At 40.8% G+C, this 18,844-nt stretch overlaps 1 protein-coding gene across 2 annotated transcripts in view; it reads left to right on the forward strand.

Annotated features, from left to right (window-relative positions):
* LGALS12 (galectin 12) overlaps positions 1–18,844 on the forward strand; it is a 107,209-nt gene that overhangs the window by 67,231 nt on the left and 21,134 nt on the right. The window contains exons 5-7 of one of the 2 annotated variants that reach the window (XM_082269577.1): positions 897–935; positions 10,525–10,551; positions 17,776–17,867. In XM_082269577.1, coding sequence (XP_082125703.1) covers positions 897–935; positions 10,525–10,551; positions 17,776–17,867 — 158 coding nt within the window. The remainder of the gene's footprint in view (positions 1–896; positions 936–10,524; positions 10,552–17,775; positions 17,868–18,844) is intronic. The other variant, XM_082269578.1, reaches the window with a different exon arrangement.

Raw genomic sequence — 18,844 nt, forward strand, 5'->3', positions numbered from 1 at the left:
TACAGGTTGCAGTGCATTATGAATGCTCAGTGGACATAATGCTGCCCTTCTAGAACTTGAGTTTTTAAATCCCCTGTTAGGGAAATGTGTTTTTCTGTTTATAATAATTACAGTAAAGTCTAACGCAACCTATTAAAAGCTTGTGTAAAACTATGTCCGAGAATCCCTTTTAGCCATGAGCGCTCCGACAGTTGGCCCTTGGGCCTGCCTATATGTTAAACTGCCCATGGATCAACTAAAGACATGTGCATGGCAGGCTAATGACACTACTGCTAATTGCAAGGTTGTGGCTTAATGTTGTCAGTCTGCAACATAAAGTGCTGTTCCTGGCAGAATCTTTACATAAGAAACATTGAAACAGATGCACAAAGGAACAAAACTGTATAGAGTGAGGCATGATGCCAAACATACAAAAAATAGCCTTTACACATCTGTAAAACCTTTATACCCAAAGTTTATGTTCACCATGTAATGTTTATTCCTTTTCAATAAAAATCTTTTGAAGGAAAAAAAAATAGCATTTATATAGTTAAATTGGGTCTCTGGGTTTTGAACCCTACTTCAGAATTCTTGCTGTAAAATTAGGGACAATGCAAACTTCAATTAGTTATTTTTCTGTTACCTGTGCACCTTGTACCTGTGTGCTTGGAATGTTTATGTCCATGAGCAATGAATTTCTTAAGGCATTCATATTTCTCCTCCATAGTCTCACATTTTTTTTTCCTCCAGTGTCTTTTTTTTCCTTTTTCACTCCCTCTCCTCTGTTCCTTCTTTGTTCTCTCATTTTTCTTATGCTTTAAACTTTTCCATCCCCAAATAATATTTGTAATATATTTATTTTATTTTTTTTTGGTACTAAACTATTAACTCTATATCTACTTTTATCCATCCTACAGCCTTTTCACGACGAGTTGACTCCATATCCTTTTTGCCCGGTAAATTACAAAACAGTATTTAGGAAAAAAAAATAAAAAGGGGAATCGATTGCAGTTTTGCACTTTTGCACAAGGTGAAGCCAGACTACAGAAAAATTAACCTTTTCTAGTGATGTTAGTATGTCAAAAGAGCTGCACAAACTTATTCTGGGAAAATATGAATAAGCTACTATAATAGTGCAGTGTAACAACAAAACCTAGCAGAATTTTACTGGTATTCTGCCCAGTATAAATGCATTAGGCCCCTTTCACACGATTGGACCGATCAGGTCTGCCTGTCCGTTTCTCAGGTAGACCTGATTGAGCCACCCATTCTCCTCTATGGAGAGGCGGATGTCAGCGGAGATGTGTCCGCTTAAAACAGACGGATGGTGATACGTTCGCCATCCGTCCAGTGGGTTGGTTGTTTTCATCTGATCTCCCCATAGAGGAGAGCGGGACTCTGACAGGCCCATCCCTACACAGTGAGCAGAGACGGACCTGTCATCCGCCTGCTCAGCAGAGATCAACGGAGCGATCCCCACTGAGCTAGCAGAGTCCGCCAAGTGGATCTGCCCCTTGAGAAAGGGGACTTATTATACTGAAATTTATCCATTTGTTTATATATATTTTATATACAAATTCAGCCAATCCCTTATGTTTGACTACAATTTATATCTTTTCTGTACCAATATACTCCTTATGGACCAAAGCTATTTTTTACATTTCAGCTATGAGCCTGTTTATTTAGCAATAAATGTGTCATTACTTATGATTGAAAAGAAATACAGGTATAATTTTTAGAATGTGCAAAGCATCATATTGTCTTAAAAAATATATTTATTTTCTATTGTACCTAAACTTGTAATAGTATAATAATGTAATATTATTATTAACCATAAGATCTCATTTATAGTTATAAACCATGAATTGGCACATTTTAAAGCAAGGAATGTGATTTTCACTTAACATTAACTTGTAGTGAATCATTGATTTTGTTAGGTTATTTAAAACCCATGAACAAAGAAGATTCATCTGTGGTTGATGTTTGGTGAATGTCAATTTCACAGATTATAAATGCACCTCTTAGGGGTACTCAAGTAGTGCAGATTGTCTGTCTTTTGTGATTTGTCACCCTTATCAAAACACTGAAAAAAAAATTTCTGGCAAAAAAAAAAAACGCAGACAAAAATTGACACTTCTATTAACCGTTGATAAAGAATTAGTCTAAACACATTGTGATGACATTAATGTTATAACTCACTTTTCAGAATACATTTACACAGGACCTCCTGCTTTGTTTCTTTGCTTCCTTTAGCAGATTTTATTGCAGTTGTAGTACCTACTGAGCAGATTTCCCCTTGCTTCTTGCCCTGGTGATGGAATGTCCCCAGGACAGAAAATTAAGGGCAATTCCTCCAGTAGGGGAAGAGTCAGCGGCAAATACATTTTTGTTAGTAGAGGGTGAGTAGGTTAAAGACAGATTCACACTGCAGCGCTACAACATGTGTTCTTTTTAGGTAGCCCATTCATTATGAACAAGACTATCCATGCAACACAATTGAAAAAACCCATTTGACTTATTTTTTACAGTGCAGTGCATCCCAGCACACAGTGGAGTTGATTTACTGAAAATGGAAAATGCAAGTCCGGTGCAGCTCTGCATGGTAGCCAAATCGACTTGTTCTAATAAGGCTGGGTTCACATAAATTCAAATTGGATGCTTTTCTTTTTTCTTTTTTTTTTAATTCATTATTTATTGGTATGCATTGAAAAAATACAGCAAAACAATGTGAATGGGTAAAAATAGGCAATGAAGAACACGCGTCATCAACACAGTTTTAAAAAAAAAAACATAAAAGAGAGTACAGAAAATTGCACTGCAGTAAAAAGGAGTCCCTAGCACTAAAAAGGTACGTTTTCTAAATCAAAACTACCATGGAAAAAAGGTGTTAGACCTCCTTAATTCCCATGTATCTATACCTCAAAATAGCGAATAATGAAAAAAGTTGAGTTACCATTGTGGCAGAATTGTATATGTCTCTTCATGTGTGCTTCACAAGGAGGATTTGTGGGCAAAGAAAAGAATATGGTTCTTCTGATCTTCAGTAAATTTAGTATTCCGGTCCTTTTCCTATGTATGAAGGATCATGTTGGGAAGATAAGTCAAGCAGGATATGATATGAGGAAGAGAGGGATTTACAAATGAAATCTTAACTGAGGCAGAGGTCTTCAAATGGGTTGAGGCGCCTGTTAAAGTGCACAGGATCTGGAAGGTATCGTAGAAAACTATACAATTGCAATCGTTTTCAACTGCCCAGTGCGGAAATTGGGAGGCAACCAAAGAGATCCGAAGGTTGGGCCCGGCCTGATGGGGGTGAGAATGTAGATGCCCTGACAATGCAGGAGTCTGTCTGGATTTAAAAGTTCCTGTAATCCGAGTAATCCGGGGGAAAATTTGGGTAGCCTATAATGGGCGTCATTGGTGAAGGAAAACTGGTTATGTCCACTAATCTGAAATAACTTTTAAAGTTCTATTAACATTGGTTCTATTAAGGGATGGTGGTGATGAAGGTGAGAGGGGGGAACCTGTCCAAGGAAGGCCATCTATGGGAAATAAAAAAGGAGAGAGAATCCGCGCTAAGGAAAGAGATTTAAGGATCAGGCTGCGGCCCACTTCAGAATATAGCCCTAATAGGGATATATAGTAAATAGGTTTAGGGGTGTGTGAAGTGATTGGTGCTGCCTATGTTATATCAATGAAGGTGTAGTATGTGTAAATAAAATGTCATCCAAATCCTGCTACCAACATATTAATCACAAGTAATTAAATAAATAGTATCACAAGCATTCTTCCTTTATATATGACCTGAGATTACCTTCTATTACCCTTGGGATACTGATGTCCATTGATGTTTATGAGCCTAAATTGCACCCCTGAGCGATGATCTGAGAGAAGGACCACAGCTAAGGTTATCAGGGTCCAGGACCCCTGCCATATGGGAGTGAACCCCAATATTAACTACAAGCTGGCCACCCCTGTAGGGGTATTTAGCTCTGGTAAGTGTGGGCTGTATTGAGAGGGGAGCACAAGATTCCTCACCCGCACACCCACTCCGGATCACCTCAAGAAAGCACCTTTATAATATATATATATTTTTGGACTTTGCACTTATCAACTACTTATGGACCTTTTTACATTTTAAATATTAATTTAATCACATATTGATTTATCATCAATTTTCACCGTCCAATTTTTTCCTTGATATTTTCTTGCTGAGCCACAAGTTTGTGGATACAGTGAATCGTCACACCTGCCACTTTAATATTTTGTTCCTTTTTATATTGTTGCACAACAAGTTTGTGGATTTTGCCATTTTTCATACTTGTCACCTTAACACCAGAATTTTGTAGCATTTGCACTTTATTTGTCTATATTTAATTTATATATTTTTTAAATACCCACCTATATTACCATCAGAATATCCATTTAATCTTAGAGCCCATTCACACTAGCGCGACTTGTGAGGGCACACACCAAGTCGCTTGACATAACAAAAGCAATGTTAATCAATGAGTGCCGTCTTAATTGGCACTACTGAAGTCGCTCCGACTTCAGAAAAGGGTCCTGTACTACTTTGAGGCGACCTGTGATCCGACTTGTCCCATATACTTCAATGGGAGTCGCCTCCTTATCTTAATTGACGCGACTTGTGTTCCGACTTTCCATAAAAATGGTCCTGAACAAGAAAATAAAAAAGCATTTTTCTTATAATTTTTATAAGAACATGAATATGGCTTCTCTACACCTGGCCGTTTTTCTTGCAGGCATTTATCGGGCATTTTTGGAGGCAGGCATGACTTTTTTTGGATTTAGTGTCTGGGGGGTCCAAAAAGTGTCCCTGTGAAGTTTCATCTCTATAGCATGTCCAGAACCAGAAAAAAAAAGTTTTTTTCTTATAATTTTTATTAGAACAGGAATATGGCTCCTCTCCACCTGGCCGTTTTTCTTGCTGGCATTTATCGGGCATTTTTTTGGCGTCTCTGGAGGCAGGCATGACTTTTTTGGATTTAGTGTCTGGGGTGTCAAAAAAGTGTCCCTGTGAAGTTTCAGCTCTGTAGCATGTCCAGAACCCACACTGAACCCACTGAACCCACACTGCTGTATTAATAATTATAAGAAAAATGCTTTTTTTTTCTGGTTCTGGACATGCTATAGAGATGAAACTTCACAGGGACACTTTTTGGACCCCCCAGACACTAAATCCAAAAAAAATCATGCCTGCCTCCAAAAATGCCCGATTAAATGACTGCAAGAAAAACGGCCAGGTGGAGAGGAGCCATATTCCTGTTCTAATAAAAATTATAAGAAAAATGCTTTTTTTTTCTGGTTCTGGACATGCTACAGAGATGAAACTTCACAGGGACACTTTTTTCATATTCTGATTGGCCAAATACAAAGTCGTTCAAAGTCGTCTATCATACAAGTCGCGTAAAAAAATTCACAAGTCGCGCTGAAGTTGCGCCGAAGTCACGCTAGAAGTCGCCCCTTTATGAGGCGACTTAGAGGTCGCACTAGTGTGAATGGGCTCTTATCCAGCAAATTTTGCACCACCACTCAGCACTTTATTTATTTGAGCCACTGTGATATATTTATTATCAGCATCTACCTGTTTAAAATTACCACTTGTCACTTTATTGCACTATTTGCACGTGATATATGTTTACTTTGTATATATAGTTCATGTGATACTATTTATTTAATTACTTGTGATTAATATGTTGGTAGCAGGATTTGGATGACATTTTATTTACATACTACACCTTCATTGATATAACATAGGCAGCGCCAATCACTTCACACACCCCCTAAACCCATCCATGGGAAATGTCACCGAGTGTTGTCCCAGGGAGACCTAAAGGTTTTGGGAGGAATGCCTCCACCAGTCAATCACTCTAGACATATGTACCGCAGTACGGTGTAGGCAGGATCTGGGAGGCCTACTCAATCTGCTAGTTTGGGTCTCTGTAAAAGAGTCCTCTGGAGGCGAGATGATATCCCCTGCCATACATATTTAACGAAGGTCGAACAGATATTCCAAAAAATGTTTGTGGTATTTTAATGAGTGAAACCTTTAGAAGATACAGGAGTCATGGCATGATGTTCATTTTAAGACTATTACACCTATCGAACCAGGAGATTTCCATTTCTCTAGGTCTAATGCTAATTTAGATTGGAAATAATGAAAGTTTAACTTAATGTGTTGAAGATTGGATGGAATTTTAGTGTCAGGTACTGAATGGCTTGTGGGGCCCAACGGATGGGAAAATTATGAGATAGGTTAATGAGAGACTATGAGGTGAGGCTGACATTAAGTGCCTCTGATTTTCGCAGATTACTTTGAAGTTTGAACATTTACCGTAGGTACAGATTTCCGAAAGGAAGACCGGTAATGAAGTAATTGGGTCAGAGATATAGAAAAGCAAGTCATCCACGTATGCTGCTACTTTACGATGATAAATGTTTGTTTCTAGACATGCTGTAATAGGGGTTCCAAAGATAAAACTAAAAGGAGTGAAGACCGGGTGAAACCCTGCCTGGTGCCATTGCCAATTACAAAAGGTTTGGAATCCAAGGCATTAAATCGGACTGTGGCGGTGGGAGACAAATATAGGGCAGACACCCAGGACAGAATAGAGTCAGGCATGCTAAAGTGTCGTAAGATCTCAAGTAGGAAGGTCCAATTTACCCTGTCAAAGGCCTTTTCGGCATCGGTAGACAGGAGGATTAGTAGAGTGTTGAAACGTTTAGCCTAGGCTATAACATTTATGGTCCTGATTGTATTGTCTCAGGCTTCTCTAGTTTGGATGAACCCTACTTGGTCGAGGGGTACAATATGCTGCAGGATAGTGCCCAGTCTCTCTGACAGGATCTTGGTGAATAACTTGAGGTTGCAGGTAAGTAGTGATATAGGCCTATACCTGGCACAGTGCAATGGATCCTTATCCGGTTTGACTGCAGGAAAGAGGGTAGGGTGAGGTTAAGTACGAGGAAATTAAGAGGTCAAAGTGAAAGGAGTAAGGGAACATCGAAAAATTGGAGGGGAGACGGATCCTAGTTTCTCCACGCAGAATGACAACTGCCGAGATGGCAGGAAGGGCCTAGTGGGGGTGTAGGTATGGCACTTCAAAGGACGCTGTTCCCGGGGGGCCCCTCAAGCCCTTTAAAAAATGAAAATCTTCAGGGAATGCTCACAATAGTAGTGATACTACTTGGCAAAAAAACGCTAGGGATAGTGGAAGCCACCAGGACCCCAAAACTACCTAGGAACTCACAGAGGATTTCATACACCATACAAAGTGTAGATTAATCATCTTGGTACGGCTGGGGTATAGTGGCAGAAAAGTCAGCTGATCAGGGGATTACCAAGTGCTCAGGGTAATGAGCCCAGTTGTCTTTTGTGGATAAGATCAACAGTCTACATAGAACAAGATCACCAACACGGATATGGTACACAGATAAAAAAACAAAACACGCTACATACTATGAAGACACCCAGTAAAATGAACATTGAGTGCAGGCATAACCCAATAAGAAGTCAATGTCAAGGTAAAGTCTAAATGTCTTACAGTTGCAGCAGAGGCACCCCGTTTGATTGGATCCAGCTAAACAGTAGAGACATTTTGTTCCTGTGAAGGGTCACAGAAGCGAAAAGGTGCCGTATGACGGCAATAGTACAGCTATGTGAGGTGCCACCTCACAATCAGGGTACAGCCTACAGATATGCTCTCAGCCCTGGGAGAAAGTAATCCGAAAGCTGGGGAGTATTACGTACAGTTAAGACCCTGAAGGGCAATTTAGAAGGTAGGGAGTGGAGTGCGTCCGCAGCAGAAACAGGCAATGCAAACAAGGTATCCAGCAAAAGAACACAATCTAGCGCAGAGCTAGTAAGGTAGTAAGTGTTCCTGATGGGGACAGGATATGCCACTAAGGGAAGAACCCATTAGGCCACCAGGTGTGGTTTAGACAAGTGGCCCCTGATCCGGTCCCACCTCGGGAGCCCCCAGCCCAAGCATATAACTATTGCCAAAAAAAAAAAATTTTGCTTATTAAAACAAGGCAAATAAAGAATTAAAAACTTAAACAGGTTAGGTGGACAAGGATATAGTCCAAATATCCACAAAGGAAACCCGGGCTGGGTCGGTAGGGGTGCTCCCCAACCAGCCCTTGGATTTGTTTTTGACCGCATCAAATTTGCATAAAATAATGAATGTGAGCGGCTTTCAGTGGAGCCGGTACAGAGCGGCTGCGGTTTGAAAAATGTCCTGTGCCTTTTTGGCTCCAGTTCAGATGCAAATTCAGGGAAAAATTTGCACCTGAATCTGTGAACGGAACGCATGGAACTCCAGACTGCAAACTTTAGTGGGACATGTGTTCTGCAACAGAAAGACAAATAAAAAGAAAAAAACCCTGATAAAAACTACAGGGTCTGGTCAGAACTGCATGAGGCAATGCATGGGGCTAGCTGCAGTGTGTTGTGATAAATTGTGAATGCATTGTACAGAAGAGGCTAAATCACAACACCCCACAATGCATATACTAGGGTTGATTTACTAAAATTGGAGAGTGCAAAATCTGGTGCATCTCTGCAAAAAAAAAAAAAAAAACAATCCGTTTCATGTCCCGCTGCAGTTTGAAGTCTGGAGTTCGATGCGTTTCCGTTCACAGATTATAAAATTTAGAAAATAATATATATGCTGTTATCTTTATCCACAACTTACCCCTCGACCGGTCCACCAAACACCCACTGTCTGTCCTCAGTCCTTTTCCTGTCACTCCTGTGACTGCCACGGCAACTGCCCCAGCCTGCCCTACATGAGATGGGAGTGCTCTGATGACTGACGTCATTGCGCACACCACAATCACGTGAGGGACATTACTTGGAGGAGACTCCCTGCCTCCTCCATACTCATCAGTTTGCACTACGGGCAGCAGTATGAGATGGGGAAATGCCGCCCGTAACGTGCCGCAAATGGATAACAAAAGTGCTGGAAAAAAATCTTTGGCATCAATTTGCTTCCCCTCTTAGAGTCCCACCTTTGTCCAACGGACCCAGCTGGACCCATGGTAGGGCCGGTCCTGGATTGGGGAGTTTGCTTTGAATTTTTAAAAAATGAATTATATAGTGGTTTTAGTTTGTGGTGCTCAGAGGCAGTGAAGATTCGCTTAAAGCTCTCATGTATTCTGCTGCTGATTAACTGACGTTTAGGAGCAGTTGGGCGTTTTTTTTTTTTCAGCAGCCCCTGAACTCTCCTCTGTTATCTTATCTGTCCATGTACACATGTACACTGAGATGTTTATAGTCCTTTAGAGGCAGTTGAGTTTAGTGGCATTTTCTTGAAAGCAAAAAAAAATGCATTCAGGCGGAAGTTTATTGGCATTTAAAACGCCAAATGCTTGTAACAATGTGCAAACGCGGCTAAATGCGGTAATTCGCGTTTTAGAAGTGTTTCCTTTATAGGTGTTTTCAATGAGGATACATTTCTGACCATTTTACAATGTGAAAATGCTTCTAAATGTAAACACCGCTAAAGGCACATAAATGCAGCATGTAAATGAGGCAAAATGGACCTTTTATAACCTTCGGCTACTAGCTGTAAAGTTTCAGTGTTAAGGAGAGGTTTTCAAACGTTCCATGTACATGAAGCCTAAGTGGCAGCCACAGATCCCCTTGTTCTGTAATAATTCTGTAAATTTGAGCTTGAATTACCAGGCTAGGTCACATTTTCCAGCTCTTAAAATTCAGGTTCTGCCTCAGAAGAGCATCATCCCTTTTTAAAGGTATTATGATAAACTAGAGAGGTAAGGGTATTTGGAAGAGCTGTGACCTGTGTTCTAGTGCCTATTATAGCTCATCAAAACAGCGGCTCACAAAGTTAAAGTGGACCTTCACTCAATAATTACACATCCACCATCCCATTCCACCCCCCTGAAAAACATAAATCAGCATTTTTTTTATACTCATGGTCAACTTACCTCTGCCTCCATTCGCACCTCGGCAAGAATGACCTAACGCCTCCTTTGATACCAACATTGCATTTTCCAGGAGGCCCCCCCAGAGCACAGGAAGATTCAAGCTTCAGCTCCAAGGACCAGGAAAAGACAGCCGAGCAAAACATTCAAAAGCAATCTATAACTTGCAAAATAGTTTATATCGCTTACATATATCTGTAGTTCTTTTACCCTCTTGCCGCCCACATAACACATGTGCGCGTCCATGGGCAGCCAAGGTTTTTGGTGCTAAGAGCACGCTCACAGCACAGCGAATCAGATGTCAGACATTTACTGGTCTCTAGTAATAATTGGGAACTGGCAGAACCAGCTCCTGATCATATGAATACTGTGACAACTCATTACAGTGGTCGCAAGATTGGGCAGTCCTTTCCACTGCCCAGGTGTAAAGGCCCTGTTAAAGGGATACTGGGGCTTGGTGGGAAGGCATTAGAGTTTGTTGGTTCTCAGCTGAAATTATAAAGCTTTTTGCCAAGTATTCAAAAGCTAGCTGAAACTAGATAAATTAAAAACAATTTCATTTTTTCTTTTTTCCAGCCCTTGAAATCTGGCAGTGCAGATCTGGTAGGTACATGGAGTTAACTGCATATATTTGCATGTGTTAATAGATATTCAGTCTGATATGCTCAATTTTGAAATGGCTATAATGTATGCATAACCTGAGGTGTGAAATCAGCGCAGTTTTGGGGTGTTTGTCTATCCAAAACTTTTGATCAAAGTTTTGGATAGAGTGAGGAAGGGTCGGAACCTCTGTCAGAAGTCTTCATTGGAGAGATTTTCCCCTCACTTTCTGACAGACAGGAAGGAAAGCCTGACAAAAGTTCTAGCCTTCTCTTATTCTATTAAATATTTTATTTATTTTTAGTATTGTCTGTGTTGCCATTGCAAATTTTCATTTACTACCTGTTTGGGAAACCATTGTCACTGTGAGGGGAAGCTTTGTAAAAGATCCCCCAGAGAGGAGTAAGGCCTCATTCACACAGGTTCATCTGCGTGTAGTAGAGCTGCATGATTTTTCGTTAAAAAAATCACGGTCTTGATTCAACCCCCCCTCACGATCTTAATCCGACATTTTCATGATTCAGTGCAGAGCCGTTCTCTGCTCATATCTGACAGCTGTCAAAGAAATAAACAGCCGCAAAGTTTATTACAACATTGCTTAGCGCTGAAAGATGAGGAGAAACATTGTATCATTTCGTTATTTTAGATCAAAGGGATGAACTTCGGTCAGTTTAACCACTTAAGACTAAGGCTCCTTTCACACGGGCTTTCCATACCAGTCCGCCTGTCAGTTTTTCAGGCGGACCTGATCGGATGCTCCATGGAGCCCGCTGCTATCCGATCCGATCCTGTCTGTGAAATCCGGATGGATGGAAACTCTATTTTCCATCCGTCTGGAGGATTGGATCGGATAAGATCGGATGAAAACTAACACAGGCGGTCCGTTCTCATCCGATCTCCCATAGAGGATAGCTGGGATCTGACGGCTCCGTCTGCACACAGGGTGGAGATGGCGGTGTCATCCGCCTGCTCAGCGGGGATTGGTGGATTGATTCCCGCTTAGCAAAACGGACAACGCCGGGTGCACCGCCCGTGTGAAAGGAGCCTAAGCCTTTTTCTGACACTTGTTGCTTACAGGTTAAAATCAGTATTTTTTGCAGGAAAATTACTTAGAATCCCCAAATATATATATATATATATATATATAATATTTTTTTTTTTTTTAGCAGAGACCCTAGAGAATAAAATGGTGGTCATTGCAATATTTTATGCGACTGCGACACTGTATTAGCGCAGCGGTCTTTTAAACACAATTTTTTTGGAAAAAAACACTTTAATGAATAAAAAAAAAAACTAAACAGTAAAGTTAGCCAACTATTTTTTGGATAATGTGAAAGATGTCACACTGTGAGAATCGGGAGAGAATTGTGGTCTTTATTTTAGGCAAAAAAATCCTGATTCTCATTTTATCCAGAATCGTGCAGCTCTAGCGTGTAGTCAGTCCCATTCATCTCTACTGGGAGTGCACGGATACAGTCACTGGTCCTATTATGGGTAAAAAAAGGGGGGTGATATCTGCGCTTTAGACAAATAAATATATAAATACATGCATAAATAAGTACATCAAATTTTTGATTAAGGCAGCCAGCTAAAAAGTGGATTACAAACTTGTAGACATAAAAAAAGAGAGAAAAGCAGCGCCAAAAATAAAACTAGATAAAAATGAATACAAAACATCCACTTGCAGTCCAAAATGTCCAATGCAATAATATGGTGGAGGAAGAGTAGGAGCAAGATCCCAAGTACCAATGGTGAAATCAGATGGAATATACACCCAGTCGTGATGAGCACACAAACTGCTTACCAGATGGTGATCATGAATAGGCGATGTAAATTCCCAATCAGCTCAACCAGAGAAAGGATATGCCACAGGAACTATTCACAATATCTCCAACATATCACCAAAGAACCTCAAAGAACAAAGGAGGACAATAGTGTAGACTGTACAAGTAAACGTTTATTGAAATAAAGTAAATGTACTCACAATCTTGCGAAAGTTTAGGAGCATATCAAAAGTCAGATAACCGCGGTATACATAGCGTGCTGATCGTTCGTCCAGAGTCGCCTTACGCGTGTCGTCATCGGAAATGACATCATCAGAGGCCTGGCATTATGACATCCATGCGGGTGCATGTCCCCTAATGCAGAAGGTGTGAATTCAGGGACCTGAAAGGATTTAATAAATGGAACCAGTGGCTGTGTCCGTGCGTCCCACTAGACCTGATTGGGACTGATGGCATGTAGATGCATACAACCCCTGTGCATGCCCTGCGGGCAAAGACAGCCCTTTGCACAGGTGTTCGCATAGGTAAGCCCATATGAATGAGGCCTAAAACCCGACAGGGGTTCTAATTTTACCCCACCTAATCCAAAACCCAATAAAACATGTTTGGCCTGGACATACACTTCAGTTAAAATAGACATGAGATTCTAAACTATCACTGCAGTAAAACTGTGCTTATAGAGTGCAATAACACAAACCTATTTTTTTTTTCTTTTCTTTTATTATTCATTAATGGGATCGGATTAAAGTTTTTCATGTGAAAGGTTGGTCTCTTCATACAAGTCTGTCTGTCTGTAATTTTACACTCTTTATGGCTACAATATCAGTGATCTTTAGACCCATGTACACTTGTGTGTGTTAGCTGCATGAAAGTACATTTTAAGTAGTAATTCAATTTGTTTCTATGTGTCTACTGTAATTCACACCTATGCATTAACCTTTTTAAAACAGGATATGTACTAGTTTTTCATATTCATACTGGGACCCCCCCCATAAAAAACACTAATTGTAAGGAAAAAGTTATATTTATCCTACAACTATTTTCCACTTACTACACCTAGGCGGGGTGATCTCACAATCTTTCCAATGAGATTCTGGGAACCAAGAGGAATCCGAATCTCATACAAAGTAGTTCTTGCATTAAGCTGAATTGTCATCTAAGAGATTTAGGGTTCTGATTAACTATTTACTCTCCTCCTCCAATTTAATTTGTCATCCATCACAAACCATATGGATAGGGCTGATGCGCTAAGTGCATCCCAATCACTGTGTTCTATTTATACGAAACCGAGGAGCTTACGGTTTCTGTTGCTGTATAGGTCACTTTCTACATGAGGATTTTTTTGCCATACTTCTTTCTAAAGCGGAAAAAAATGTTACCATCAAAAAGTCTATGCATTATAAACTGTGAATTGTGGCCATCTTTATTATTTTATTGGCCAAGGGTGAAATTACACTTTTGCCTTATGGTAGCCACCATTGGTGTGAGATGCATTCCTTTTGAAAGACAACACAATACACCTGCATTAGCTTAATGCAATGCATGCTAATGCAGATGTACAAATGGCCCTAAAACGGGAATGATTGGCTTAGCATTCATCCTGTTCATTGGCTGAACAATAAGCAAAAATTTGTTTTTGAAAAGTTGTTTTCCAGATACTGTATAAAATACCCAGATGTAACAACTTCTTTACAAATGCTTCCAGAAAAATGGAGCCAATGTAAGTTGATAAACCCGCATCTGATTTCTGCTATTTTACAGATCGGATTCATATATTATACATGTGACTACAGGCAGTTTTCAGAGTTCAGCTTGAAGTCAGAGCCTTGCAGTAAACCAGACAGATAAAACAAAGCATTACCTTATCCAAGAAAATGACATAGATGTGCACAAAGACGGAATGTCCTAAAGGCAAAGACCGTGTGTATGAGCTTGGAAAATTGGGTTCAATCTGTCATGAAGTCTTCGTAGATGGAAGTTTAAAGGGTTTTTTGATTTTCAGTAATCCTACATTCAGTGTTGGTGTTACTGAATCCTACAATAAATGGCATTTTCCATTCCTAAAGTGGGTGTATAACCCTTTTTTATTTTATTTTTTTTGTATTAAAATAACAAAACCTGCCTATACTTTACCTGCTCTGTGCAATGTTTTTGCAAAGAGCAGCCCGGATCCTCTTCTTCTGGGGTTCCCCTGACAGCACTCCAGACTCCACCTCTTCAGCCGCTTTCCATGGGGGCACCTGTGTGGGCTCACTCCCGCTGTCTGTGTCAGTGGACTCCGCCCTGCCCCCATGTCACAGGATTTCATTGACCGCAGCAGGAGCCAATGGCACCTGCTGCTATCAATCTGTCCAATGAGGAGAGAGACAGCGACTGAAGCTGCTGCACTTGTGCACATCGCTGGATTGAATTGGGCACAGGTAAGAAAAAGAGGGGTCTGGGGGAGGGCACTGAAGCAGAGACTATTTTTCACCTAAATTCATAGAATGCATTAAGATTAAAAATCTTAAGGCTTTACAACCACTTTAAGTCCCAGTTCACATATATGTGATGTAGGAACCAGCACGATTCCAGTGTGGATTCCCTCATCACGTCACCTGCCGGCGGTTCACAATGACATCTGGAAACCGCTGCGGGCGTCAATGCAAAGTTAAGACACCCCCAGATTGGATCGCAGTGCGAACTGACAAATGGTGCAGGAATCGGATCGCATGGGTGTGAACACCCTTGCAAACTGATTCCAGTGCAGACCAAACAAGGGCCCTGCACCATTTTGGTGTGATTGCGCTGCGAGTTCACATTGCATAGACATCGCATGTGATCTGTACAGCAGTGCGGTGCAAATCAAATGCGATGTCTAACATCGCATCAGTGTGAACCCAGCCTTAACCTGAACAAGGGGCCCTTCAGGCCTGGCAAATACCATGAAGAACTAGTAAGTATGGGCTGGAGTTCATATCTCATTTTCCTGATAAACCCTGAAAATTAGCCCCTTGTTTAAATAATGCAGTCTGTCATGATCATTAGTACATAGAAATACATAAAGGAATACCAGACCAAACCCAAAGTAAAGAATCCAAAATAATTTAATTGTTAGTAAAAATGTCATGCTGTATATACAATGTTGTAAAAAACAGCTTGTTCCGGAAGCAACAACACTTCCCCTTTCATCAAGGAGAGTTAAATACTGGTCCATCTAAGGTTTATCCTATTGTTGAGCCTTGGGGTAAGTGGTGTTGCCCCTGAAATGCTTTTTACTTTTTTTTTTTTTTTACTTACAGTTAAAACTATCATAGATTCTTTGGTCCAGTTTTGATATGGAACTCCTTTCTGTATTTCTATGGTTTCAGCTACTGTTGGGATCCCATCAAGGGAATCCTTGCTGTGTGGGAGCTGTCTCAATAGAGCTATTGAGCTTGTTTGAAGCTTTAATTCATCTGGCTACACGTGCAAGTCCAGAACTTTCCAGTGCCCTTTTAAATATGTTGTCCTAGATTATCATTACTACAGCAATTTTATGTTTGTGACTCCCCCACAATAAAGTTGTATTGCCTGTTAATCCTGCCACTAGTTCTGCTATTTTTTCTAATTCTTTTAACAGGGTGACAGCCCTGTTCCTTTTGTAATGAAATCGCACTGCAGTGTTTTCACTCTGTTGATTTAAGATGGATGTTTAGTTTTAAATTGGCTTTAAACGAGAAGTATGGGGTTTGCTTTTTTTCCCTGATTTATACTTGCCTATGTGGATGATGCATAAGTCCCCCGGTGCTTCTACACTGAGACTCGAGCGATCGAACACCAACGATCGCTCGGTTCGGACAGCTCCCTGAGCAGAGAGCTGCTGACTGTAAGCAGCTCTCTGCTATGCCCCCTCCTCGCTCATTGGAGCGCCGGGCTGTAAAGGGGCAGGATGCGGCCAGCTTAGGATCTCAGCAGCTCGCTGGGTGTTGGTCCAGGCAAGTGAAAAACTGGCAAAAATTGCCCTGGACTTAGCCAAAAGTCCTAGCCCATGTGCAGAAAACAGCTAAAATCTAATAAATAATGATGGTAGGGATAACCCTAACTTTTTTTTTTTTTTTTTTTTGGCCACCTTGGTGGTAAAGCAGACTTAAATCCTATTTGCCTTTTATAGTCAAATTAGAGAAAACCCCACTAAACAAAAAAGGTATTAAATATATAAAATATTTGTTACCTCTTGGTAAGACTTTTGGTAAAACCAGCATGTCTAATATTTAGCTTGCGAATATTGGCAGTAGCTACAGTTTTTTTCCTGGGGGGATGTGTGAGGACCACCCGCTAGGAGCAAAATGGCTCGGCAGAAGGGATTGCCCAGTCAGCATTGTCTGTGCTGGTGGGGGAATCCTGTGAACCTCTTTCCCGTAACCTGTGGTTGCAGGAAAGAAATTTGCAACGTGTATGGCCAGCCTTAGTGAATCTATTCCCAAGCCTCTCCACATTAACATACAATAGAAAGAGCCCAGCCTCTAAATCTTTAACCCTCAGGATAGACAGTGTTCAAAGCTAGTTACAATTGATAATGAAGATCTGCCTGCACAATACAGACAGGGGAATTATGGCAAACTCCCTTCTGGAGGGTCCAGAACAGAGCATCTAAAAAGATCAGCTGCAATTTCTAAATACTTTTTTTTAAGATTATGCTATGTGAATGGGGACATGTAACAAATATAATGTGGGTGTTCTCCCAATATGGCTGAAAAAGATATTAAATTCCTGTTTCTTTTTAGTTAAAAATAACAAATATGTTATACTTACCTCCTCTGTGCAGTGGTTTTGCACAAAGCCACCCAGATCCTCCTCCTTCTCGGCTCCCTCTTATGTGCTCCTGTACCCTCCCTCCTGTTGAGTTCCCCTAGAGCAAGCAGCTTGCTATGGGAGCACCCGAGCTGAGCCACAGCTCCCTGTGTCCATTCAGACATGGAGCCATGACTTGGGGCCCCCCCCCCTTTTCCCTCCTCATTGGCTGACTGACCTTAACTTACTGCAGCGGGAGCCAATGGTGCCACGCTGCTTTCTCAGCCAATGAGGGGAGTCCCGGGCAGCCAAGACACTCCTGCAACATTGCTGGATCTAGATGAACCTCAAGTAAGTATTAGGGGGGCTGCTGCACACAGAAGGCTTTTTATCTTAATGTATAGAATGCATTAGGATAAAAAACCTTCTGCCTTTACAACCACTTAAAGCAAGCTTATGCTGATAGAAATATTTAGGCTCCAATTGCTGACTTTCAGTTGCTGTTTTTTTTTTTTTTTTTGGTCATGTATGACTATATTGAATTTTTGTCACAGACCTGGGTAAAATATATAGTAAGTAAAGTCAGAACTTGATCCAATCAATCTACTTGGATACCAACAGTTTAACAAATGTTATAAAAAAAAAAAGTTCTTTTTAACTCGGCTAACGCATTTTTTCTTTATTATTGCAGCAAAAAACACCGCTGTCAAAGACTTTTCCCACGGGTCTTTCTGAATGTCATGCGATCACTATCCGCGGTTTAGTGACAGTAAACCCAGATGAGTCAGTAGTCTTTTTTTGTTACTTTTTATGCAATATTGTAGAATTGGAGCCTCGTTTTTGTCAGGGCATCTATATAGCAGCCGATCAGATTATTCTGTTAACTTTGACTTCTGTACTAAGCAAATAAGACTGTGAAATAACAGCAGTTATACAAATTAAGACCCAGTGATGGCTGATCTATTACACCAGGGATCCTCAAACTATGGCCCTCCAGCTGTTTTTTTACGGGACTACACATCCCATGAGGCATTGTAAAACTCTGACATTCACAGACATGACTAGGCATGATGGGAATTGTAGTTCCGGAACTGGAGGGCCAAAGTTTGAAGACCCCTGTATTACACAAATGCTAAAAAAAAAAAACAGTTTTGCCACTTTGCAGGTTTTGCTGCTGTGGCAAAATCTTTTTTAGCTTTCAGTGAGGAGTTTTCACTTTGCCCAGTTTAAAGTTTAACATGAAGGAAAGCCCTTGTAGCAATCTCATCATACATACATCCTTCAAACCTAAGTCCCTCTTCTATCCCCACCATTCAAAAAGCAAATACATAAAACGTTCTACTCCATGGTGTACTTAGATTTTTTAAAACTCAACCAAAATCAACATGTGAAATGTCATTATAATCTCAGTCCATCAGAGAGACTAGCTTGGGAGAACCTTAAACATAATGAAAAAATTGTCATTAGGAGTGCAGATAAAGATGGGTGGGGGGTTGTTATCCTGAATAGGGAGGATTATATACGTAAAGCCATTAGTCTCCTATCAGACACCAATACTTACCAGAAACTCATTAGGGACCCATTACCCACTTATAGGTCCCTATTACACAGTACAGACATACCCCAAGTTACGAACATCCGCGTTACGAACGACGCCTACTTGCAAATGGACATTGATCCAGGCCGCTTACGCTCCATGCTGGTCCTGGATACCGCCAAGCAGCAATCTTGCACCGTTGGACACATCCCACACTGCAGTA

The sequence above is a fragment of the Pelophylax lessonae genome, assembly GCF_965119305.1.
Source record: "Pelophylax lessonae genome assembly, chromosome: 10".
In the NCBI taxonomy this organism is placed as follows: domain Eukaryota; kingdom Metazoa; phylum Chordata; class Amphibia; order Anura; family Ranidae; genus Pelophylax; species Pelophylax lessonae.